Here is a 26,251-nt window from a genome sequence, read left to right as displayed (position 1 = left end):
ATAACCTATTTTTCACCCTGAAAAGGAATGTCTTTTACTATTGACGGTAGGACATTTTCAACCATTTTCAGGATGGAAAACTACCATCAAATTAGTTATGTACACTGAAGCGCTTGTGAGATTGTCGGAGTTAATCACCTTTTGTAGGTGTCCCTTTGCTGACGTGCCCACCTACTACCCTTGTGATGATGCTTTTTTCTCACTCAAATTATTCAATTCTAGTTTAATTTTGTGTTTGAGCATATTAATTTAGAAATGTAAATTCACATTTTGTGACTCACCAGTGTGAACATGCACATGATGCTATTGGCATATATACGAGTGATAATATTCACGACCTGTTTTCATGTAGCACTTTAAAGTACACTTCTGTCATTTCTAAACATTACCCGGTGTCACTACTTAACAGTTTGATGGTGCTCAGTTGCCTATTTCAGAAGGATGGAAGGCTAAGGATCTGATGTAGCCTATGGTGGTCTTTGCTGTGTCCATCGGGGCGGTGGAGGTCATTACTTCAGCCACCCTGATGGACAGAAGATCATCATTTTAGAAATTACTGCCAGCCCAGTGGTGATCTCTGTACCTTCAAAGGAACTGCCATCATGGTCCTAGTATAATCTTGCTTACTGATGATCTGCTTCCTAATATTATACTATCTGCTCTGATTCAAATTCAAATTTATTAAGACCTCAAACAGAAATCAACAGATATAAAAATTTAAACCAGAATTCTGTGTAAATTCATTCCCATAGGACAACTCCAGTGATGATTAAAACAGTTTCAGAACTATACTAAAAAAATAAAACATTATAGAATTCATTCCTTTTTGGTAGAGATACTATAAGAGCAGCCAGTGAAACTTGTGCAAAGGTACGAAATATCAACTACGTGGTCTTGCAAGTGACGGACATACAAATGGTAAATTTTTCAAACCTTGAATCCCTCCATTGCACATATTAGTGTCTAGTCTCATTTTAAAAGTAGCCCAACTACTTTTGTACAGCTGCAAGGGTAGAATAACTAACCTGAGTGCATGAGTAACCCACATCACTTCTTGGTCGGTGTAAAAGAGAGATACTTTTGTGAATGCAAATACTCTATTTTCTAAAAGAAAGAGGAATAGAGCTTTAAATTCTTACAGTAATTACTGTCATCTGTAAAACTGAATCTTGGAATTGTATTTTTTTTTTTTTTTTAATGTCTAATTTGTCAGAGTCCAAGATTGGAAGTATTCTGTCATGCAATCCAGTTTTTCTAATACAAACATTGCTATTAAAGATTAAAGTAGAGTTTTCCATAAATATTTTAAATGTTTTTTGTTTATGTACATCACAAAGAGTGCCTTCCAATGCATGCCAAAAGCCATTGCTATATAGCCTCCCATGCACGTCCATGCTCACATATGGGAGGCCATCTGGTAATGTTTTTTTCTTGTAAAGTATTACTAAAGCCATTAACTAATTGCTACTCATTGGTGCACCTAAGCACGCACAGGCAAACCTTTTTTATGATTTTAAAACCTATTTAAAGCCACTTAAAGATGGGTGCTGCATGCAGTGCCTGAACGATAAGCAGCTCATGCCAAGCGTCAGTGAAGGCCAGTAGCAGTGTCTGGGAAGCTCGTCAGTTGCGGCTCACGCAACGGTGAAGGGGCACGGAAGGGGGGGATTCAATTAAAAATGAAAAATAAAAAAAACTTACCTGGGCCACCGCAAAAAACGCTCTGCTCCTCACCTCTTCCTGCAAGCACAGGCTCCCAGCCTGCCCTGCGCCAATCCTGACGTCAGGATTGGCTAGGAGCGCCCAGGCAGACTGGGAGCCTGTGCAGGCTCTCTCCAGTCCAGCAACCGTGTTGCTGGGCTGTAGATAGCCCTGTGCGCATGTGTGTTTCGCTGGCCTGAGATGGTCGGCCAAACATACAGGCCAAACATACATGCGCTCTGAGGGGGCGTGCTGAGCACTCCCCCTCATTGCACGTCACCCCCGTGGCCCTGCCCCTTTTCCCCCAAAACGATATGAAACAAAGTTTATTATTGTTGTTGTGGAAAAGTTTTGCAGCTGTCGCTGCTGGCGGGGGGAGCCACAATGCTCCTCCGCCCTTATGGAGGAGCCGCCCCTGAAGCTCGTTTTAAAAGTAAATAAAAAGCAATGTGAAATGTTTTCTTTTTTAAAACATAAGGACACGTTGGCCCAGCAGTTTCTACCACAAAAGGGGATTATTTTCTGTATAGATGGCGTATTATACTTGAACTAAATGCTGTCAATGACTGAACCCGAAGCCCATTGCCCATGTTCTGTGGTGAGAGAAAGCAAAACTGTGAATGACACTATCAGGAGCGGCTCCAGTTTGGGAAAAGCGGTGGGCGGAGACACAAAAAAAATGACATATTAAAAAATAAAGGGAAAAAAAAAACGTACCTTACTCGCGCCTCTGCCTCGCTGCTCCTTGGCCCTCCCAGCCTGCCGTGCAGCCAATCCTAACTCTGCTCTCATGCTGCTGGCAGCATGAAAGCAATGTTAGAGTTGGTTGGAGTGCTATGGCTTGGCGCTCCGAGGCAGACTGGGAGCCTCTGCCTGCTGTCTCCGACCTGGCAACACAGTGCCGGGTTGAGAGAGCTCAGTGTGTATGTGTGTTTGGCCATCACAAGATGGCCGGCCAAACACACGTGCACTTAGCGGAGTGCACACCACTCCCCTCAGTGATCATCATACCCATGCCCCTGCCCATTTAAAAATAAAAACAATAATAAACATTCTTTATTATCGTTTTTATTTTTTCAGTTTTCAGCTGCTGCTGCTGGCTGAGGAGCCGCCACTGGCCACTACAGCAGACTAGTGGATGAGGAGGGTTTACTGAAAGTCCGCGTATCTATTGATACATTTTTAAGGATTTTTTTTTTTTAGAAACAAAATATCTTACCAGGCCTAACTAGAAGCGGAAGGGCTGTGCTTATGATCATTTCAGTGGTTTTATATATTGCTAACACTGTTTATGCTTCATAGTGCTGCAGTTGAATCTGATCGTCCAATCTGTTTACTTCGATGCTTTAGTACGAAATATGCCATTTTTTGGTATGATGATCGTCCATTTTCTATTTACTTCGAAGCTTTACTACGAAATGTGCTATTTTCTTGTATGAATTTATACTAGCAGGGCCTATTTTGAGGTCTTTTTAAGAAATGTATGTTTACACACCTATAGATGTATGACTGTCAAGGCTCTCAGCAGCAAGAGGTGATTAAAAAGCAGTACAATATATTGAAAACACTTAAGTTCATATAAAGTCAAAAAGGTATTGCTCATATGGTGGGTATATTTAATTAAAAAAGGACATTGTTTAAAATAATCTTTATTGACATGCCATTATTGGTTCCATTGAAACTGACAAAACTTGTGAGAATAACCTATTAAGGACGCAATGTATCATATCATCCGAAAGCACAGAGGAAGCCTAAGACATATCCTTTAAATGTAATATTAACTCTCGCACGCACTTACCTTATTTATTACATCTATTAATTTACATACAGTGGGAAGCCAGGCCAAGGTATGAAAAATAATTGCAGATAGCAAGAAAAACAGTTTTTTAAAAATCTACATGATACTTTTGCAGCATTGTCATTTCAGCATATCACATCCACACTTATATCTTGCAGCAGAATGATACCTGCATCAATACATTTATCAGTGTTTGATTTGTTGAACTGAATATATCTGAGAGTGTTTTCATAAGTGACTTATTGGGTCAAGTTATGTATGATCTTTTCATGTTTCTTGTAGGCCTTGTCTGCATGAAGTCCAGTACTTCGGTGGTGGAGCTTGTGATGCTGCTGTGTTCGCAGGTAAGATGCCCGCCAGGGGCCATCTTCATACTGTTTATTGTGTGTTAATGATCCCATGCTAAGTCGTGTTGACCTTTTAGAAGGACCAGTCTACTACGTTTTTTTCCATATTTTTAATTGTATTTCATTGGCTGAGCTTAATTTGTAAAAGAATAAATGTGGGGCCCAAAGTTTTGCTCAGAAGCTCGCGGCCTCTGCTATTGAAGGTTAGGGTGCTGAATAGCCAGGGCTGGCATTGGACAGAATACAGGTCCAGGCACTAAAATTAAAGTAACTCCCATTAGTGAACGAGATAGATAAAAAAAAGGTGTTCATGTTGCAGATTGAGGCAGTTTTGAACTTGTAAAGACAAGCTGTATGATGGTTTTGCAAGGTACAGAATACTGCATGGATTTGAGCTTACGTCAGTCAATGTTTGATTTAAAATCAGGGAAGTCAGCTGTTAAAACCGGCCTAGCAGACCACAAAACATGCCCACAAACCACCAAAAATCAGACTGGTCAGACCAGCCAATTTGGCTTGGCCCTGTCGGCCAACGTGACCCTGCGAATGGCATTGTCCTCTTTCTTTGTCCTCTTTTCACCTCATGCCTCTTTAATGTACCACCCCAGAAGTCCTGTCTCTTAATACCACTGTTACAGGTTCTTTTTCAGCCTTTCTGTCTCTTTGTCACCTTTATTCAGTCTTTCTCTTCCTTCCTCCTCTTTTCTCTCTTTTGTGTTAGTCTCTCTTTTGCTGTGAGTCCAAATTTGTTGAGGCAAAATAAGTACTGGTCCCTTGAAACGAGTACTGGTGGGCCCCACCTGCATCCACCGGCTCAAATTAACCACTGTTTATTAGTATGTATGACCATGGTGCCCTGTAAAAATATTTACAAAATGGCTTTAAAAAACTATTCCTTATTGTTCCATATATTGTACATTAGGGAAACGGTGCAATGCCAATCTCATTGATAAAGCCTAATGCAGGATTTCTTTTTGCAAATGTTTCGGTAAGTCTAGATCAGTGGTGGCCCGTCCTTAAGGGCGGAGGGGCCACCCCCCCCCCCACCTTTTGCCCCTCATGAAGAGTGTCTGTCAGGCTGAACAAAGGTTAGCCTGACAGACACTATCCATGTTCAGCTCAGGCAGCCAGGAGCAGACATGCGCGATTTGCGCACACTCCGGGCTGCCTGAGCTGAACTTTGCTAGGCTAAGGAGGTCACAGCTCCTATGAGCGTGACCTCCTCGGCTCAGAAAAGGTGCCTCGAGGCCCTCCCCTGGGTGACGAGGAAAGCATCACCAATTGACACTCTCCCTGGGCTCTTCAGTTTAAGCCCCGAAGTGCCCAGGGCGAGTGTCAATCAGTGACACTTCGTCACAGAGTGGGGTGGGGTCAGCAGTCTCACTGACCCTAACCCACTCTGTGACGAGGCTGGGCCTGCTGCCTTCACTCATTGGCTGAGCTAAGGTCAGCCAATGAGGGAAGGCAGCAGTCCCAACCCTCCTGGGACCTGGAGGCTGAAGGTAAGTGTGTGTGTGTGTGATGTTTTAAATTGAATGTTAGGTGCGCGCGTGCATGTTTGAGTGTTATGAGTGTTGTTAATGGATGTGCGTGTGTGTGTGTGTGAAAGAATGAGTGTGTGCGATCTTTTAAAATGAATGTTGGGTGCGTGCGTGCATGTTTGAATGGTATGAGTATTGTTAATGGATGTGCATGCGTGCGTGTCTGTGTGTGAAAGAATGAGTGTACGTGTGTGTGTCCCGCCCGTCCCCCTCCCTCCTAAGGCTACCGGCCGCCATTGGTCTAAGTAGCGAAAAGTTAACAAATCATAACATAAATTAAGTCTTTGAAATCCTACATAAATATCCTCATTGAAAAAATCATTGATAAACATAGATCAGTAAAAGAAGTGATGAGAAACATGCACTGGTATTAGCAACCCTTCCAACAACAATGAGGGGCACAATCACGAGGGAGAGGTAGAAGGTGATCACAACTATCTTCATTTCTGCACTTATTTACAAACTATATTTCTGAAAGATGTGCTTCAAATCGTTCCCGTTGTTTTGTTTCCCAGAATTTGGTTGCCCAGTGTTTTATTCCTTGCTGTACATGCCCGGGAATGTGCGCATTGGGCAGGTCAAGTCAAAGTGACATATGCATGAATGCAATAATGCAATAAAATGAGTTATTGGAAGAAGGAGCAGTAAATAGCCTCAAATACCCACAGCAAAAGCTCAGATCATATGTATTGCTGAAAAAATTGCAAATCCTTTCAATGAGAGGCTTATATTCAGTATATCTCTACCACGTTTGCCTTGATGCAGTACGTGGATCTCAGGCGTGAATGGTCCATTGTACACAGCAGGGCATAGGCGGATAAGTGCATTCTGCTAATGCAGTTAGAATCCACTATTTTTATTACAGTCCTCACAATTCCATGAACATCCTCCATCTGAAGTGTATAGAAGAAATGCGGTTGTGCAACCCCACTTAAGAATTGTCGCTCACAGCATAGGTTTGCAGTACTATTACACGCCTGCGTAATGACCGACAGCACGAGAAAGCATAGATAGGGTAGTTAATTTTATATGTCGCTGGCAGATGTGGCTATTATGTGATAAAGCTATTGCACTTCTGAGCGAATTTTTGGAACTTACCTTCTGGTTGCCGCTTCACGTTTTTTTTTGCTTCAGACCGTTGCCATATGGAAAGTATTACAGCATCTGATTTTTTCCCCCATCTCGACGCTGATGGTTGCTGTACAGGGAGACGTTCAGGAAAAAGACATCAAGGGCAAAACACTTTAGTGGGGTGGGGGTTAGCCATCACAGCTATGTCTTGCAAGACTTCGAAAAATTTGCTCTCAATTAACGAAACCGAGTTCAATTGAGATGTTGAAATGGCCAGTGGGGCATTCATTCTTCTGATATGTTTTGTGGCATTTCTAGTCCTCCCAAGCAGGTGCATCTGTAGCCGACAGCCCTAAAATACGGCACTCTCCTAGCTTTTGGGTACTGCGTCCGCCCCTGGAAAAAAGTGAGTGTAACGCTAAGGTCGGTTTCTTTGCCTCATCATCATATCTTAGACATTGCATTACCCATTGGCTGGCTCCAGGATTTCTTCTCATTAAAGGCCCCAGAGACGAAACTTTGCCTCCCATATTGATTAGATGGAAGAGTGCGAAATTTGAGCCCTCTCTAAAAGCCCTTCTCGCCCGCCAGCATTTGTGAGGAGTTAGGATAAATGCAGCCTGCTTATTTGATTTCCATGATCTTCTTTCTTAGGATCGGATAAGAGAGATATTGAAATATATGCTTTGATGATAGTAGAGGGATATTTGCTAGTTTTGGTGCACTGTAGACATATGTGCAGCATTTTATAAATATGTCAATCACCTTTCAGTTTGCGTTCTTTGCTGAAACTGGACTTTGCCAGCCGTGCTGTGCTGGCCCTGGCATACTTAGCCAAGCCAGATGGTTGTGTGCATAATTGATATGCTCACCAGATAGCTCATCTATCTATCTATCTATCTATCTATCTATCTATCTATCTATCTATCTATCTATCTATCTATCTATCTATGTGTGTGTATATATGTGTGTGTGTTTGTAGAGAGAGAAAAAAAATGCATAAAGTGTGCCATCAAGGGATTCTGGTGACAAGATAAACCAAGAGACCTAAAGTGAAGGGGTTTATAAATGCTACAGAACTGCGAGATTTCACTAGTCCTGATGAATATAGGTCAATCCAATCCCGAATTATTTTCAGTGTGACACCTTAAGTCACCCTTTGTTTTTTAGCCAGTGTCTTATTGAATGTAGTGACTTGAAGACTCACACTCAGGGCTTTAAGGGGAATGAAAAAAGATTGTGGTCCCTGAAATAAAGGAGCATGGTCTATATAATTGTGTGGCATAAACATCTAAGTTAAAATTCCTATAGAGTGCCTCTCTACCCACAGACTGGCATACAATCACAACTGCAAATGGCATACGCAACCATTGCTCTGTGCACTTTGCAGAGAACAAGGATTGGATGACCATACAATTTGAACACCTTTTTGACCCACTGACAGACACTGTGAGAAACTTGCACTGCCATCAACCATAACTCAATTGTGGCCTGTTATAAATGTCTAGATGCGACTCAGTTGAAGGTATGCACCATATAACAGTAATATGCTACATGAAAAAAAATACTTTAAAACAAGATTCTGAAAAAAGCAAACTCTCTTAGAGCTTAGAGATTAAGTAAAGCATGTGAAATATAAACAGGAACGACATGGATTCCCTTAACACTTTTTACACTTATTGTTCAGACATCAACCAGTGCTTTTGCCAGTAAAGTTAAGGACATCAGTATAGGCCTGAAAGGGGCTCGTTTCAATATCCGTTTTTAATTATTAACGGGTCTGACACCCGGAAGGACCCACTCTTAAAAGATGAGACATGAATCTGTAGTGCAATCTGGAGTTGACTAAAGACCTCACACTTGCTCAGTGCGTCACCCTTGACATGAAGCCAGCTAAGTTGTCTACATTTTTTTGGGAGCTGTATTGCGCCCCAAGGGCACTTTCACTTCACTGTGCCTCCCTTTGGTCTTACAAGCACCCCTCGGATGTTCACTAAGGTGATGGCGGTGGGCACAGATCATCTGCAGAGAACAGGGTTGCCAGTCTTCCCCTATCTCGACGACTGGCTGTTGAAAGCAAGCTCACCCCAGTCCGCAGTCTCCCACCTCCAGACTACAGCAGACCTTCTGCATTTGCTGGGGCTCACTATCAACGTGTCAGAGTCACACCTGACTCCGCCTCAGACGCTCACTTTGTTTGGAGTTGTTTTGGACAAGGCGAACTTTCGGCCATATTCTCCCAAACAGTGAGTCCAGGATATTCAGGCCGATACTGATGTTTCAGCCTCTATCCTGGATTTCGGTAAGACTGACTGAGACTGCTAGGCATCATGGCCTCCTGGATCCTGCTATTGACATATGCTCACTAGCATATGAGCAAACAAACACAAATGATGGACGGAATGCTTAACCAATCAAACATTCAACCTCAGTCACAGATCTGGGTTTAATCCATTAATTCTTTTGTTCACCATGCCACCCCAGTTTGGACCCAGCCATATGCAAATCAATCTTGACCCTGTTCCCCAGGGGAACAGACTGGCCCACACTGCCAGGCCAGGTCTTCCTTGGACTGGAACCAAACATCCTGGGACGAGTTTCAGGGTATCACCCTTCATCAGCCAGGCTAGCTTGAATCCAGTGGCATAGTGAGCCCACAACCCACGTCTGGGCATACCCGGTGCACTTATGGTGACAAAATCAAACAAACACAAATGATAGATGGAATGCAGAAACCCAATTAGGAGTGGCATGTTGAACAAAAGAATTGATGGATTAAACCTAGGTCTGTGACAGGGGGTGAATGTTTGATTGGTTCCTTATTCCGTCCATCATTTGTGTTTCTTTGCTCTTATCGCCATAACTGCGCCGGGTATGCCCTGACGTAGGTCCTGGGCCCACTATGCCACTGAATTCAAGATAGCCTGGCTGATGAAGGATGATACCATGAAACCAGTCCTATGATGCTTGTTTCCGGTCCAGGGAGGACCTTACCTAGCAGTTTGGGCTGGACTGTTCCCATGGGGAACAGGGTCCAGACTGATTTCCCTATGGCTGGGTCCAAACTGTGGTGGCATGGTGAGCAAAAAGAATTGATGGATTAAAGTCAGATCTGTGACTGGGGATGAATGTTTGATTGGTTCTGCATTCCGTCCATCATTTTTGTTTCTTTGCTCTTATCGCCATAAGTGCACCGGGTATGCCCCGACCTGGGTCCTGGGCCCACTGTGCCACTGAATTCAAGTTAGCCTGGCTGATGAAGGATGATACCCTGAAATTGGTCCCAGGATGCTTGTTTCCGGTCCAGGGAGGACCTGCCCTAGCAGTTCGGGCTGGACTGTTCCCATGGGGAACAGGTTCAAGACTGATTTGCATATGGCTGGGTCCAAACTGGGGTGGCATGGTGAGCAAAAGAATTGATGGATTAAACCCAGATCTGTAATTGGGGGTGAATGTTCGATTAGTTCCACATTCCGTCCATAATTTGTGTTTCTTTGCACTAGCAAATGAGGGCTCTGCAGTGGGACCTGAAGTTCCAGTGGAGGCAGCAGCAGCGGAATTTCTCTGACATGGTTCAGATCTTGGTGGGAACTGCAAAAGACCTACAGTTGTGGCTAACGAACCGCGATTGGGTCAGAGGCAGACCACTCTCTGTTCTTCAACCAGATCTAGCAGTAGTGACAGATGCATCACTTCTGGGATGGGGTGGCCATCTCGGAGAGGTAGAGATCAGAAGACTTTGGTCTCCAGCAGAATCTGGACTCCACATCAGCCTGGTGGAGCTCCAGGTGATCCGACTGGCATTGAAGTCCTTTCTACCCTCTATCAAGGGAAGGCTAGTGCAGATGTTCACAGAGAACACCAACGCCATGGGTTACTGCAACAAACAGGGTGAGTGGGGTTGTGGACCCTTTGTCAGGAGACTCTGCAGCTCTGAACATGGCTCGAACAGCAGGGCAAATGGCTGGTGGTTCAACACCTAGCGGGCTCTCTGAAAGCCAAGACAGACAGACTCAGCCGAAGATGCCTCATGTATCATGAATGACGTCTCCACCCGAAGGTGGCGCAAGGTCTCTTTCAGCAGTGTTAAAAGCGTTGTTTAGATCTGTTCACCTCTGCAGAGAACGGGCGATGTCAGCAGTTTTGTATGCTTGAGTTTCCAAGGTGGCTGTCACACGGAGACACTTTTTGTTTCGAGTGGAGCGCAGGTATCCTATATGCCTTTCTGCCCCTACCACTCCTACACAAAGTTCTCAAGAAAATCAAGAATAACCAGGTCCAAGTCATCCTTGTGGCTCTGGACTGGGCATGGCGAGTCTGATATCCCGAGCTACTAAGCATGGACATCGTTCCTCCAATCAGGTTACCCCCTCAAGAGGATCTTCTGTCAGAGCTGCAGGGGAGGGTAATTCACCCAAACCTGTCCACTCTCCGCCTTCTTGCGTGGAGATTGAGCAGTGCTAATTGACAGCTTTTGACCTTCCTCCCGAAGTCTGTAACGTCATCTTGACAGCTAGACATCCCTCCACCAAAACGGTATATGCCTGCCATATCTATCTATATATCCTGACAAACTGGTGTTTTGCACAAGGGTCTCTTTTCTACCAAAAGGGGTGTTAGACCTGGCAGTTCTTGGTGTGGTTTCCCCTGTCTTTTCACTTATGACCTTCTGTTTTTGACCCTGTGCTGAATTTCATTTTTGCTGGTTTTAGGACTCTGGGCACTCTGCCACTGCTGTCCAGTGATAGAGTGCAAGCGCTCCTTGTCTTAATTATATTGGTGATTTTTTTATCCATGATTGCCATATTTGGTTTACTAAGTCCCTAAATGGGGTTAGGTTTATAGGAGGAGTCTGATCTCTATGAAGAGATCTGCAGCAGGAAAAGGATGAGACTATGTTGGACCTGACCCTTTTTTAGGGTTATCCCCAAACTTTTTTCCTTCTTCCTACTGTTTGTTCTGACCAGTTTTTGTTGGCTTTAGGAATCTGGGCACTTTACTACTGCTAACCAGTGCTAAAGTGTATATGCTATGTCTAAATTGTATTGGTGACTGCTTTATCTGTGATTGGCATATTAGACTTACCACTAAGTCTGTAGCATAGTGCACCAGGTGGGTCCAAGACCTGTAAATCAAATGCTATTATTGGACACGCAGGACTGATTGTGCCACCCACATAAGTAGCCATGCAAACATGTCTCACATCTGCAGCTGCAGTTTCTGTGTGCAGTTTTAAACTGCCATTTTGACCAGACAAGTGCACCCACTTACCAGACCCAAACCTTCCCTTTTACTACATGTAGGTCACCCCTATGGTAGGCCGAAGGCAGCCCTATGGGCAGGGTACAGTGTATTTAAAATGTAGGACATACACTGGTGTGTTTTACATGTCCTGATAGTGCAGTGCTGCTAAATCCGTTTCTCACTGTTGCAAGGACTATATCTCCCATAGGCTAACATGAGGATTGCCTTGAAATATCTTTTAAGTGTAATCTCCGATTGAGAACAGATAGAGGTATGGAGTTTGGGGTCTCTGAACTCACAATCTAAATATACATCTTTTGGTGAGGTTTTTGTTTCAAATATAAGTTTGAAAATGCTACTTTTAGAAAGTGGGCATTCTCTTACTTAACCATTCTGTGCCTCCTCCTGTCTGCTGAATACACATCTGGATCTGGATGACAGTTGTGCTGTGTAGGAAGTTGGCTCTGTATATGCTATCTCAAAGTGAGAGATAGTGTGCAAAGAGTCCAAGGGTTCCCCGTAGAGATTGGTAGTGGCAAAATTAGATAATACTAATGCTCTATTTTGTGATAGTGTAGTCGAGCAGTAGGCTTCTCAGAGGGTAGTGTTAAGCATTTGTTGTACACACACAGGCGATAAATGAGGAACACACACTCAAAGACTTAGGGGGTCATTTTTACCTCGGCGGTCTTTTTCCAAGACCGCCGAGGGACCACCGTGCAGAAGACCGCTAGTGGTGGCGGTTTTCCGCTCGGCCTATTATGACCGTTGGCAGCTCTCCGTCCTTTTACAGACGGAGAGCCGCCAACATCCATACTGGCGGGAGGCGGGGAAGTGGAGGTTGCTCCACCTCCACGCCACGGCAACAGAACACCGCGCAGCGAATCAGGTCCTGTGATTCGCTGTGGCGGTGTTCTGTTGATGGTGTGGTGTCGGCGGAGCTGCCCCCATGGCTCCTGTCACCTCCCAGAGGATCATCGGACCAGGTAAGTCGATCGTCCGTGAGGGGAGGGAGTGTGGGGGGGGTGTTGTGTGTTGTGTGCGTGCATGGGGGTGTGCGTGTGTGTATGTAGAGGGGGTGTGTGAGTGCATGTATGCTTGCGGGGGTGTTGTGTGTTTGGCAATTAGTGCGTGTATGGATGTGTGCGTGTATGTTTGAATGTGGATGTGCGTGTCTGACTGTGTGTGTGGATGTTGGCATGTATGTCGGTGTGTGTGCGTGTATGTGTGTTGGTGGTGCCTGCGTGCGTGTCGTGTGTATGAGTGATGTTATGTTGGAGGTCGGGGTGGAGAGGGGGGTCCTGCCAACTTTAGGGGGTGGCAAGGGTGGTGTGGGGGTAGGGGAAGGAAGTTGGGGTGGGGGAGACCCGTATCAGGGCCAGGGAAGGAATTCCCTGGCACTGATAGTGCTTACCGCCATGGATTTCATGGCGGCTCCAACCTCAGGAAATCCACGGCAGTAAGCCGGGTCAAAATATCGCTGGCGGTATAGTGACGGCCGCCGGGCTGGAGACCCAGGTCTCCAGCCCGGCGGTCTTCTCCGCCCTGGCGGGCAGAACGGAGAAGCGGCGGATGACCATGGCGGTAACCGCCATGGTCATAATACAAAAAAAAAGACCACCAGCCTGTTGGCGGTCTTACCACCGCTTCTAGGGCTGGTCAGGTGCAGAGGTCAAAGGAGGGCCCAAAACACGTAGGTGCCTATGAAGAAAAGGGGTGTTCTGGTCCTAGTCTGCTTACAGGTAAGTACCTGCGTCCTCGGGGAGCAAACCGGGCGGGTTTGTAGAGCACTGAGGGGGACACACACAAGCTCACACAACACACCCTCAGCGGCACAGGGGCGGCCGTGTGCAGTAGGCAAAGTAGGAGTCGGGTTTGCTATAGAAAGCAATGGAGGGACCCAGGGGTCACTTAGGCGATGCTGGCAGGGCACAGGGTGGCTTCTTGGGCCAGCCAGCGACTGGGCTAGGATGAGGGCCACCTGCTGGTCACTCCTGCACTGGTAGGTGGTTCCTCTTGGTCCTGAGGGCTGCGAGTGCAGTGCTTGGTCCAGGCGTCGGGTTCCTTGTTACCAGGCAGTCGCGGTCAGGTGGAGCCTCTGGATCCTCTCTGCAGACGTCGCTGTGAGGGTACACGGGGGTCGACTCAGGGTGCCCACGTCGTCGTAGTCACCTGGGAGTCCTCTCTGCTGTGTTGGTTCTCCTGAACTGGAGCCGGGGGCGTCGGGTGCAGAGTGTGAAGTCTCACACAAACGGCAGGAAGCGAGAGCTCTTTGAAAGTTGCTTTAAAGTTGCAAAGTTGTTGCAGTTTTTTAACAGTGCCGCTGTTCTCAGGAGTTTCTTGATCCTTTAGGTTCAGGACAATCCTCTGAGTCCTCAGAGGTCGCTGGTCCCTGTTGGATGCATCGCTGTGCAGGTTCTTTGAGTCTGGAGACAGGCCGTTAGGGCTAGGGCCAAGTCAGTTGTCGTCTCCGTCGTCTCTGCGCGGCTTTCAGGTCAGCAGTCCTTCTTCTTGTTGTAAGTTGCAGGAACCTGATTTCCTGGGTTCAGGGTCGCCCCTAAATACTAAATTTAGGGGGGGGGTTTAGGTCAGGGGGGCAGTAGCCAATGGCTACTGTCCTTGAGGGTGGCTACACCCTCTTTGTACCTCCTGCCTGAAGTGAGGGGGGCACATCCCTATTCTTGTTGGGGGAATCCTCCAAACTCAAGATGGAGGATTTCTAAAGACAGGGGTCACCTCAGCTCATGGCACCTTAGGGGCTGTCCTGACTGGTAGGTGACTACTCCTTGTTTTTCTCCTTATCTCCTTTGGCCTTACTGCCAAAAGAGGGGGCAGTGGCCGTAGGGGTGGGCATCTCCACTAGCTGGGATGCCCTGGGGTGCTGTAACAAAAGGCATGAGCCTTTGAGGTTCACCGCCATGTGTTACAGTTCCTGCAGGGGGAGGTGAGAAGCACTTCCACCAAGTACAGGCTTTGTTCCTGGCCACAGAGTGACAAAGGCACTCACCCCATGTGTCCAGAAACTCATCTGGTTGTGGCAGGCTGGCAGAAACTGGTCAGCATAGCACTAGGAGTCAGACTGGTATTCAGTGGGCATCTCTAAGATGCCCTCTGGGTGTATTTTTTACAATAAATCCCACACTGGCATCAGTGTGCATTTATTGTGCTGATAAGTTTGATACCAAACTTCCCAGATTTCAGTGTAGCCATTATGGAACTATGCAGTTCATAAATGACGGACTTCCAGACCACATACTCTTTATGGCTACCCTGCACTTACAATGTCTAAGGCTTTGCTTAGACACTGTAGGGGCATAGTGCTCATGCAACTATGCCCTCACCTGTGGTATAGTGCAACCTGCCTTAGGGATGTACGGCCTGCTAGAGGGGTGACTTACCTATGCCACAGGCAGTGAGAGGTGGGCAATGGCACCCTGAGGGGAGTGCCATGTTGACTTCGTCATTTTCTCCCCACCAGCACACACAAGCTGTGTGGCAGTGTGCCTGTACCGAGTGAGGGGTCCCCAGGGTGGCATAATACATGCTGCAGCCCTTAGAGACCTTCCCTGGCCACAGGACTCTTGGAGCCTGGGGTACCATTTACAAGGGACTTATCTGGGTGCCAGGGCTGTGCCAATTGAGGGAACAAACACTGGTGCTGGGGCCTGGTTAGTAGGGTCCCATTACACTTTCATTCATAACTGGCATCAACAAAAGGCAAAAAGTCAGGGGGTAACCATGCCAAGGAAGGCATTTCCTTACAGGCTGTTTGTGCATTCACTCTAGATGGTGACACAAAGGGAGGTGAGGTGTGCCCTGCATATCCTGATGGCCATCATCAGGCTGATGGGTCTTCCTGAGCTAGAGTGGTGGGAGGAGCTGACACTTGCACTTGAATAGGGCTGTGCCTATCCTCACACAAAGCAGTCTCTAACTTCCTGGAGTGTGTCTGGGACCAGGACAGGGAAAGGCAGGGTCTTTTGTACTACAAAGACTTCTCTTTGAAGTTTACCTTCTTCAAAGACAGAAATGGGTGTAAGTACTGGACCTCTGACACCACGTAGTTAGAACACTTCTGGACTCAGGACATTATGCCAGGAAGAAGAGCTGGATGCTGCAGGAGGGTCTGCCACTCTGGCTGTTGCTTTGTTGTGCTGGCCAGCTGCTTGTTGCTTCTGTCCTGGGAGTGAAAGGACTGGACTTTGCTTTCTACATCCTGCTTTCCAGGGTTCTCCATAGGCTTCAACTGAGCTTGCCTCCTGTTAAGAGGTTGCAGGGACATCAGAGAGTTCATCTGCCAACACCTGGGCTCTCCTGCTGAGAGTCCTGACTTGCCATGTGGTGCCAAATCCAGGTTGTGGGCACATGGGAGTGAGTTCTGGTGCAACCAGGAAGAAACTGGTACACCAACTACCAGAGCGACTTTGGAACTGGTGCTGCTGTCCAACCTATCGCCCCTGCCTGCACCGGAGCTGTCTCCCCACTGAGTGCAGGCACTGCAGCCTACAAAGCAGGCCCTGATGCCACACCTCCGAAGTCTTGCCACAGCGTGAGTCCAAAGTGCTGTGTCACCGATGTCTGTGACACCCGACTCCAACTCTGCGGTAGCACCTGTGGCCCATCAACACCAGGAAGTTGATGCCTCACTTCTTGACCTGCTGGATTCATCAACCCGCCTTGTTGTAAAGGACTGAAGCCTCCCTGCCGAAGAAGCATCACCTCCCCTGCAACCATAAGGAACTGACGACTCACCTCCCTGCCTAGCAGTAAGGAACCAACGCCACACCGGCTCTGGCGATGCCTCACCTCCCCAACACTGTGCATCATCTTTGTTTTCTCATCGTTTTCCAAGGTACTGTAACTGGGGTCTATACAACTTCGTAGTGGTCCCGCGCTCCCTCGTGGTTGGCGCCAGACTGTTGAAAGGGACTCCGTCAAGCTGTTTTGATAGCCCCAGTTGGAGCTATTGGGTTTCTGAGAGCTGTACTACATTTAATCTTTGAAAATTAATGTCTTTACTTGTAAATGTTGGATTTTTGTCATTTTGGTCTTGTTTTACTCAGATAAACATTGGCTATTTTTCTATCGTGGTGTGGAGTACATTTGTAGTGTTTTCACTGTGTTGCTGTGTCTGTGTGTACAAATACTTTACACATTGCCTCTGAAATATGCTGGGCTGCTCTTGCCAAGCTACCAAGGGGGTGAACAGAGGTTATCATAACTGTGTGACTCCCTTACCCTAACTAGAGTGAGGGTCCCTACTTAGACAAGGTGCAAACCGATGCCAACTGGAGACCCCATTTCTAACATTGGTGATCAGCAGTAATGTTAGTATTTGTATTTGTAGTTTACATACAGTGATTGGGTACACCCACCACTTCCATATCGCAGACCATTACAAGACCACATACTGTTTTTCCTTTTGTTTTTCTTTGTCTTCTTACAACTTTGGTACTTAATTTAAGTCTTCATCCACAATCATGTCTCAGACTGGGGGGCCATCAGCAGTTATTGCAGATTTGGGGTTTGAGCAGGAGAGACTGGAAAACTTATATGGTACCTTAGCTCAAAGTTCTGCAAGGAGCTCAAATGTCCTTTTAAAGGCCTCACTAGGAAGGAGGAGCTGCAAAAGGCACTGAGGGGCTGGTTGGCTGTCAGAGAGGCTGGTGAGCACACAGAGGAGGGGAATAATTATGTGGATATGGAGGAACAGAACCTGCAGAGCGATCCTGTTGATAATCAGGATCTGCCTGGGAGAAAGGCACCTTCCAGGGCAAGCAGCAGTGTTTCTTCAAGAGATCTGTCCCCAGAGAAGCTGGAGGACAGATGGGAGGCTAGAAAGCACCAAATGGAGCTGGAAAAGCTCAAGACGGAGCATGAAAGGGAGCTCTAATTGGAATTAACTAGGCTCAAAAGAGAGGTAGAGAAAGAAAAAATGCCATGGAGGAGAGGAAATTGGTTTTAGCTGAAGGGCTACGCTTGAAGGAGCTGGACTTAAAAGGTCCAGCACAGATGGTGACAGCAGTTCTACAGTGCATTCTGATGGAAAGGCACCTATACCCAATGGTGAAGGAGTTTGTTGTGGGGGGATGACACAGAGCAGTGGTTTAGCGGTTATGAAGTAATATTGAGAATGAATAGGGTCCTTGAGAGAGATTGAGGAGCAGGCCTGTGCAAACACTTCTCAGTAGAGGGAGGAACACCTTGTTGGCATTAGATCTAGATGATCAGGTGCAGTACTCCACCATGAGAGAAGCCCTAACCAGGGGATATTATTTAACTCCTGAAAGTTACAGGGTAAAGTTTAGAGAGTACTGAAGTTGGTTCTCAAACTTGGGTGGAGTATGTTGATTATTGTTTACAGCACACTGGATGGTTGCGTAAGGTCAGCGAGGTAACAGACTATCAAGGGCTGTATAATTTGATTGCATGAGAGCAATTGTCTAGTCATTGTTTTCTAGAGCTTTGCCAGCACTTGATTCACAGCAAGCTTACTGACACCAGGAAGCTTACCAAGGAGGCAAACCGCTGGCTCAGCACCAAGGTCCAAAAGAAGTTGTATGTGGTAGACCCAGCCAAGGGTGAGCAGGGTCCTCGACAAAAGAAGGAGGTGGGGAGGACAAAGATAAAGGTAAGGGCTTCTCTAAAGGGCTCCAAACTAGTTTCCAGGGTAAGGATTCCCAACCCCTTGTTGAAATTAAGAGTGGATTTCCTACAGGAAAGCCTGCAGAGAACGGACCCCTCAAGTATTTCACCTGTAATCACAAGGGGCATTTTGGGGAGTCCCAAGTGTACCAAGCGGGCAGAGCCCCACTGGTGGGTAGTCACTAGGGGTGGCCAGTGTAGCGTGTGGGGAGGAGTTGGCCCCAGTTAGTGGTGGGGAGCCAGCTGAGTTGACTCTAGTCTCCCTGGGTAAGGGTGAGGTGGCCCACCAAACCCTCATGCCTGACAACACTAATAAATACAGGCAGTGGGTGACCATCAATTGGAGGCGGGTGGAGGCTCTAGGAGACAGAGGAGCCAGCATGACAAATGTCCATTGTCATCTGGTGTCTGAGGAGCAGGTAATCTCTAATGTGGTCCACCAGGTTGTAGTAGTAGACAGCATTGAGCACCAATGTTTGGTAGCTTAGAGTCCCCTTAAATTGAGGGGGTCTCAGGTTCCTTGAGGGTAGCTAATAGTCCATTCACGCCTGTTGACTGTGTGCTAGAGAACGACCTGGAGCATACTGCCTGGAAGGAGGTGGAGCTCAGGTAACACTTGGAAATGCTAGGATTGCCAGAGTTGGCATGCATGACCAAATGGTCCATGGCCGCCAGAGAGGATGATCAGAAGGACCTGGAGCCTGAAACAGTGGCCCTGGTGCCTGTCAGGAGGAGGAGAGGCAAGGGTCGCAGGAATCTATCTCCAGAGATTCCCATGATTCAGGAGAAGGCTAACATGATGGGGATGCCCCGGAACCTACAGGGGAAGAAGTAGCCAACCTAGGGAACATACCTGAGCTGACCTATTGGAAACGGGTTGGAAGTCCCACAAAGGAGGAGTTCTGCACAGCTCAGAAAAAGTACCCCACTCTTAAGGGTCTTTGGAAACAGCCTTAGGCCCAGGCAGCTGGAGGTGTATTTAGATCTCACCTCATATACTGGGAGAATTATCTTTTGTATAGTGAGCCTAAGGTTGCTGAGCCTGGGGCAGCCCGTTTACTGGTGGTACCCCAGTGTTTCAGAGCCTTCCTACTGAGTCTGGCTCATGATATGCCTCTGGCAGGTCATTTGGGGCAGGACAACACCTCTTACAAGGTTGTCACCCACTTCTATTGACCCCAAATGAGAAAGGCTTCAGATGCGTTCAGCAGGACCTGTCCAACTTGCCAGGCGAGGGGCAAATCTGGGAAGAGGTGCAAAGCTCCCCTCCAACTGTTTCCTGTCCAGAGCACCCCTTTTGAGCAGGTGGACATTAACATTGTGGGGCCTCTGGATCCCAAGACAGCCCTGGGCAACAGATTTATCCTGATCTTGGTGGACCATGCCACCCGGTACCTGGAAGCTATCTCTTTAAGGACGGTGACTGCACCCACTGTGGCCAGGACACTTCTGGGTATCTTCACTCATGTGGGTTTCTCCAAGGATGTGGTATCTGACTGGGGTACAAATTTCATGTTGTTGCATATGAAAGCCATGTGTAAGGCGTGTGGTGTTACCTAAAAGTTTGCCTTGCCTTACCACCCCCAAAGCAATGGGTTGGTTGAAAGGTTCAACCGTACCCTGAAGGGCATGATTATGGGTCTCTCAGAACCCATGCGGTGTATGTGGGAGGCCCTGTTACCAGGGAGGTACAGCAGAAAGGAGTTGACTTCCACCCTTTTGAGCCTCTGTATTGGCACCCTGTGAGAGGATCTCTCAGTTTGGTGAAGGAGGGCTGGGAGCAAGCTCCTAAGAAGCCACCCCAGGGTGTATTCAGTTACATGCTGACCTTCAGGAACCAGACAGCTTGCTTCTGGGAACTCGCTCAGGCGAATTTGATAACTAGCCAGGAGGACATGAAACGCTGGTTGAGTTTCAGCCTGGCCAGAAAGTGTGGGTGGTGGCCCTGGTGCAGCCTTGTGCTGTACAAGACCGCGGGTCAGGGCTGTTTGAGGTGAAAGAGTGCAAAAGTAGTGTCATCTAGCTGGTGGGCATGCAGAATCCTAGGAACCCTTTGAGGGTCCTGCACGTGAACCGCCTCAAGCCGCACTTTGAGAGGTCTGAGTTGATCATGCTCTGGTCATGGATGATAGGATGGAAGAGAAGAGTGAACCTCTCCAAGACCTCCTGTCTTCCACAGAGCAGGATGGGTCAGTAGAGTGTGTGAATCTCTCCCCTACGCTGACCCTAGAACAGCAGAAGGACTTTCTCTAGTTACTGGAGCAGTTTGCCTCCATTTTCTCGCTCATCCCTGGAGTCACCCAGTGGTATCCCCATGATATTGACACTGTTGACAGCTTGCCTGTTAAGCACAAGTGTTATAATTTTGACTGATAGTGTGAGGAATGGCATCAAAGAGGATGTCTTTAAGATGCTGGGGTTAGGGGTGATTGAGCACTCCACCAGCCCATGGTCCATCCCAGTAGTTGTGGTCCCCAATGCTGCTTCACCCGGTGTCACCCCTGAACTGAGGTTCTGTGTTGACTACCATGGACTCAGTGCTGTCACCAATACTGACACGCACCCCATCCCCCGACTCATAAGCTCATTGACCGGTTGGGAACTGCCAGGTTCCTCATCACATTTGATCTAACATCTGGTAACTGGCAGATTGCCTTGACTGAGGGCAAAAGAGAGGTCTGCATTCTGAATACCAGAGGGGCATTATCAGTTCTGTGTTATGCTCTTTGGGCTTAAGAACACCCCTGCCACATTCCAGAGCCTGGTCGACCAGGTCCTGACTGGGTTGGAGAACTTCAGTGCCGCCTACCTAGAAAACATTGCTGTCTTTAGTTCTAGCTGTGAGGACCACTTGCACCACCTCCAGGATGTGTTGAGGGCCCTGCAGAGTGCAGGCCTCACTATCAAGGCCAGTAAGTACCAGATAGGTTAGGGGTCGGTGGTGTACTTGGCACACCAGACAGGAAACAGCCAGGTGGTTCCCCTACAACCCAAGATTGACACCATTTTGGCTTGGGCACCCCCCAAGAACAAGACAGAGGTGAGAGCCTTTTTAGGTCTCTCTGGGTATTATAGGAGATTAGTCAAGGGATATGGCACCATTGTTGCCCTCTTGACAAAGCTGGCTTTAAAGAAGCAGTCACATCAGGTGATTAGGAGAGAGGCATTCCAGACCGCTTTTGATGCCCTGAAGGAGGCCATTGTTAGAAATGGGGTCTTTGGTTGGCAGTCAGGTTACCACCTGTCCAAGCAAGGACCCTCGATCTAGTCAGGGTAAAAGAGAATCACCCTCAGCTAACCCCTGCTTACCCCTTGGTAGCTTGGCATGAGCAGTAGGCTTAACTTCAGAGTGCTAGGTGTAAAGTATTTGTACCAACACACAGAGTAACTTAATGAAAACACTACAAATGACACAATACACGTTTAGAAAAATAGAAAATATTAATCTAAAAGTCAAGTTATAAAAAAAAAAAAAATGTAAAAAGAGTCTTCATGTAATTTTAAACACACACTAACACTGTGAGCATGAAAATGTACCTTGGGTGCGTCAAAAATAACCCCGCATGGGCGAGTGTGCGTCAAAAAGGACTTGCGATGTGTTGATTTCACTCACGAGCGAGACCTTGCTTTGTTTCTCCTTTCGTCGGGTCGGGCGCGTTGTTTCTTCTCTCCTCAGGAGAGCGGTGCGTCGATCTGGTCAGCACTCTCGGGTCCGGGCAGGCCTTGCATCGTTTTTACACGCCCAGCGGTGTTCGAGTCAGAAATCCAGCCGCACAATGACCAAAAAAACACGCAGCGCGGGTTGCGGTCTCCCGGCCTCTGACAGCGATGCTGTGCGTCATTTCTCCAGCTCCATGCGTCGATTCTTCGGTCGTGTTGCAGGCGAGCGTCGATTTTCAGCTGCAAAGCTGGCGGTGTATAGATTTTTTCAGCCGCAGATCGGAGTTGCATCGATCTTTTTCCCGCACGATGTTCTGTGCGTGGATTTCTTCCTCTTAGGCTGCCAGCTTCTCCTTTCAGGGTCCCAGGAACTGGATGGGCACCACAGGGCAGAGTAGGTGTCTCTCCAGAAACTACAGGTGCTGGCATAGAGAAGTCTTTGCCGTCCCTGAGACTTCAAACAACAGGAGGCAAGCTCTAAATCAAGCCCTTGGAGATCTTCACAAGATGGAAGGCATGCAAAGTCCAGACTTTGCCCTCTTACTCTGGCAGAAGCAGCAACTGCATGATAGCTCCACAAAGCACAGTCACAGGCAGGGCAGCTCTTCTTCCTCAGTTCTTCAGCTCTTCTCCAAGCAGAGGTTCCTCTTGGTTTCCAGAAGTGTTCTAAAGTCTGTGGTTTTGGGTTCCCTTCTTATACCCAGTTTCTCCTTTGAAGTAGGGCTACTTCAAAGCAAAGTCTCTCTTGAATGTGAAATCCTGCCTTTCCCAGGCTAGGCCCCAGACACTCACCAGGGGGTTGGAGACTACATTGTGTGAGGGCAGGCACAGCCCTTTCAGGTGTGAGTGACCACTCCCCCCTCCCTCCTAGCACAGATGGCTTATCAGGAAACTCAGACTACACCCCAGCTCCCTTTGTGTCACTGTCTAGTGTGAGGTGCAACCAGCCCAACTGTCAAACTGACCCAGACAGGGAATCCACAAACAGGCAGAGTCACAGAAATTGTATAAGCAAGAAAATGCTCTTTTTCTAAAAGTGGCATTTTCAAACACACAATCTTAAAATCAACTTTACTAAAAGAAGTATTGGGAGTGAAAGGACTGGACTTTGCTTTCTACATCCTCCTTTCCAGGGTTATCAAAGGGCTTGAACTGAGCCTGCCTTCTGTTAAGAAGTCTCAAGGCCATCAAAGTCTTCACCTGCCAGCACCTGGGCTCACCTGCTGAGAGTCCTGACTCGCCAAGTGGTGCCAATTCCTGTGCCCTTGGGAGTGAGTTCTGGTGCAACCAGAAAGAAACTGGTACATCGACTTCCAGGCGACTTCAGAACCATTGCTGCTCCCCATCCCAGCACCGCTGCCTGCACTGGAGCTGTGGTCCACGCTGAGTGCTATGACTGCGACCTACACCGAAGTCCTGACCCCATGCCCCTGAAGTTCCACCACAGTGTGAGTCCAGAGGCTGTGTGTTAGAAATGGGGTCTTTGGTTGGCAGTCAGGTTACCCCCTGTCCAAGCAAGGACCCTCACTCTAGGCAGGGTAAAGCAGAATCACACTCTGTTAACCCCCGTTCACCCCCTTGGTAGCTTGGCATGAGCAGGTAAGCTTAACTTCAGAGTCAAGGTGTAAAGTATTTGTACCAACACACACAGTAATACAGTGAACCACTACAAAATGACACAGCACAAGTTAGAAAAATATTAAATATTTTATCTAAATAAACAAGACCAAATATGATAAAAATCAACAATATACAGTTTAAAATACGAAATTAGCACTTAAAAGCAAGAAAACACTGGTCTGAGGTGAAAACACTGCAAGTTGGTAAAACGGTCGACCCCCAGGTACAGTACCTTCAGAACAAGTAGAAAACAGGCCGGTGCACGGAGTCGGGAGAGCAGCTTCACTGGATCTGATGCAACATTGGTTCCAGTGCCACAGGGCAGAAAGACTGTGGCATTGCGCAGTGGCGTTGGGTCTTCTCTACAGGGCGGTGGAGGTTAGGCAGAGTCGGATGCGAAGTCGGTCCCTTGGTTCCAGCAGGCGCGAAGTCCGGCGGAGTTACGATGTTTCGGGGCGACCTCATGGGGTCACGATGATGTCACAGTGCCCCAGGCGCTGCAATGGCGTTGGATCGTCACGGACGTTGGACTTACAACACTCTGGTGTCAGCGAAGTCGGGCAGGATCAGCGATTGCAGTGACGCGAGGCCTATAGGGTTGTCGGACTTCTATGAGGTCCACGGCCTCCGGGCAGGCGGCGTTGCGGTTCTGGGGTAGTGGCGTCAGCTCACAGCTTCATCGGATTCACACTCAGCGAGGTGAATGGCCTCGGGGCAAGCAGCGTTGCAGTACCGGGCAGCGGCTTCCTTTACAAAGTCACACAGCGTCGTCTGGTGTTGGTTGACAGGTTTTTCTCCAGGAATTCACTTCGAGGGGTCCAGGAATTTGAATGGCACCCTCTGGCAAGCTAGAGTCCACAGCAAGTAGAATCAGGACTGGTTGTTGAAGCCTTTACTGTCCATGAGGCTTCAAAACATGAGGCAAGCTGTACTCCAAGCCCTTGGAGTCACTTCTCAAGCAGGTATGCAACAAAGTCTAGTCTCTGTCCCCTTGCACAGGCAGAAGCAGCAACTGCAGGATAGCTCCACAAAGCACAGTCACAGGCAGGGCAGCACTTCTCAGCTCTTCTCCACGCAGAGGTTCCTCTTGAATCCTTGACATAATCCAAAGTCTGGGGTTTGGGATACTCTTATATCCCTTTCTGCCTTTGAAGTAGGCCTACTTCAAAGTAAAGTCTCAGGTGTCTGTGAGATCCTTTCTTGTCCAGGCCGGGCCCCAGGCACACACCAGGAGGTCGGAGACTGCATTGTGAGAGGGCAGGCACAGCCCAGTTAGGTGTGAATGCCCACTCCTCCCTTCCCCTCTAGCACAGATGGCTCATCAGAATATGCAGGCTACACCCCGCCTTCTTTGTATCACTATCTAGGAAGAAGTGCAAGCAGCCCATTTGTCAAAATGATCCAGACAGGGAATCCACTAAACATGCAGAGTCACAGAATAGTTTAAGCAAGAAAATGCCTACTTTCTAAAAGTGGCATTTCAAACACACGGTCTGTATTTTTAAATTGTGAGTTTAGAGACCCTAAGCTCCACGTGTCTATCTGCTCCCAAAGGGAATCTACGCTTTAATCAGATTTAAAGGCAGCCCCCAATTGAACCTATGAGAGGGATAGGCCTTGCAACAGTGACACCCGAATTTGGCAGTATTTCACCGTTAGGACATGTAAAACACATAAGTACATGTCCCATCTTTAACATACTCTGCACCCTGCCCCTGTGGCTACCTGGGGACAAACTTAGGGGTGCCTTACATGTATAAAAAAGGGAAGGTTTAGGCCTGGCAAGTGGGTACACTTGCCAAGTCGAATTAGCAGTTTTAAACTGCACACACATACAATGCAGTGGCAGGTCTGAGCCATGTTTACAGGGCTACTAATGTGGGTGTCACAACCAGTGCTGCAGGCCCACTAGTAGCATTTGATTTATAGGCCCTGGGCACCTCTAGTGCACTGTACTAGGGACTTACCAGTAAATCAAATATGCCAATCATGGAAAGCCAATTACATACACAATTTATGTAGGAGCACTTGCACTTTAGCACTGGTTAGCAGTGGTAAAGTGCCCAGAGTAACAAAAGCAGCAAAAACAGAGTCCAGCACACATCAACAACCTAGGAAACAGAGGCAAAAAGTTAGGGGAGACCACGCCGAGGATTCCAAGTCTAACACTGTGTCACCGACGTCCGTGGCACTGGACTACGCCGCAGCAACTGTGCACTGTGGTGTGATCACAATACCATCAAATTGATGCCCCGCATCTTGATATGCTGGATTTATCATCCCTACCTTGTCATAAAGGACCCACGCCTTGCCGCCAAAACTGCAGCATCTCCCCTGCAACAATGCAGAACCAGTGCCCCACCTTCCCCGCTTAGCAGTAAGGAACCGACGCCTCACCTCACCGGTGGCAGTAAGGAACAGAAGCTGCACCTGCTCTAGTGACGCCTCACCTCCCTTACACCGTGCATGGTCTTGGTTTCCTCACAAGGTACTGTAACCGGGGTCTATACGACTACGACTCCATAGCCGGCCTGCGTTCCCTCACGGTTGCTGCCAGACTGTTGGAATCGACTCCGTCAAGCCGTTTTGATAGCCCCAGTTGGAGCTACTACGTTTCTAAGTGC

The 26,251-nt window shown here is 47.7% G+C and overlaps 1 protein-coding gene across 4 annotated transcripts in view; it reads left to right on the top strand.

Annotated features, from left to right (window-relative positions):
• The window catches only part of NBEA (neurobeachin), a 1,608,295-nt gene that overhangs the window by 769,956 nt on the left and 812,088 nt on the right, over positions 1 to 26,251 (top strand). For all 4 annotated transcript variants that reach the window (XM_069205539.1, XM_069205537.1, XM_069205538.1 and 1 more), the window contains one exon: positions 3,782 to 3,843. In XM_069205539.1, the coding sequence (XP_069061640.1) occupies positions 3,782 to 3,843 (62 nt within the window). The remainder of the gene's footprint in view (positions 1 to 3,781; positions 3,844 to 26,251) is intronic.

This window comes from Pleurodeles waltl, chromosome 8 (genome assembly GCF_031143425.1).
Source record: "Pleurodeles waltl isolate 20211129_DDA chromosome 8, aPleWal1.hap1.20221129, whole genome shotgun sequence".
In the NCBI taxonomy this organism is placed as follows: Eukaryota; Metazoa; Chordata; class Amphibia; order Caudata; family Salamandridae; genus Pleurodeles; species Pleurodeles waltl.
The sequence above is the reverse complement of the archived record's forward strand: the minus strand, read 5'-3'. Positions and strand labels throughout refer to the sequence as shown.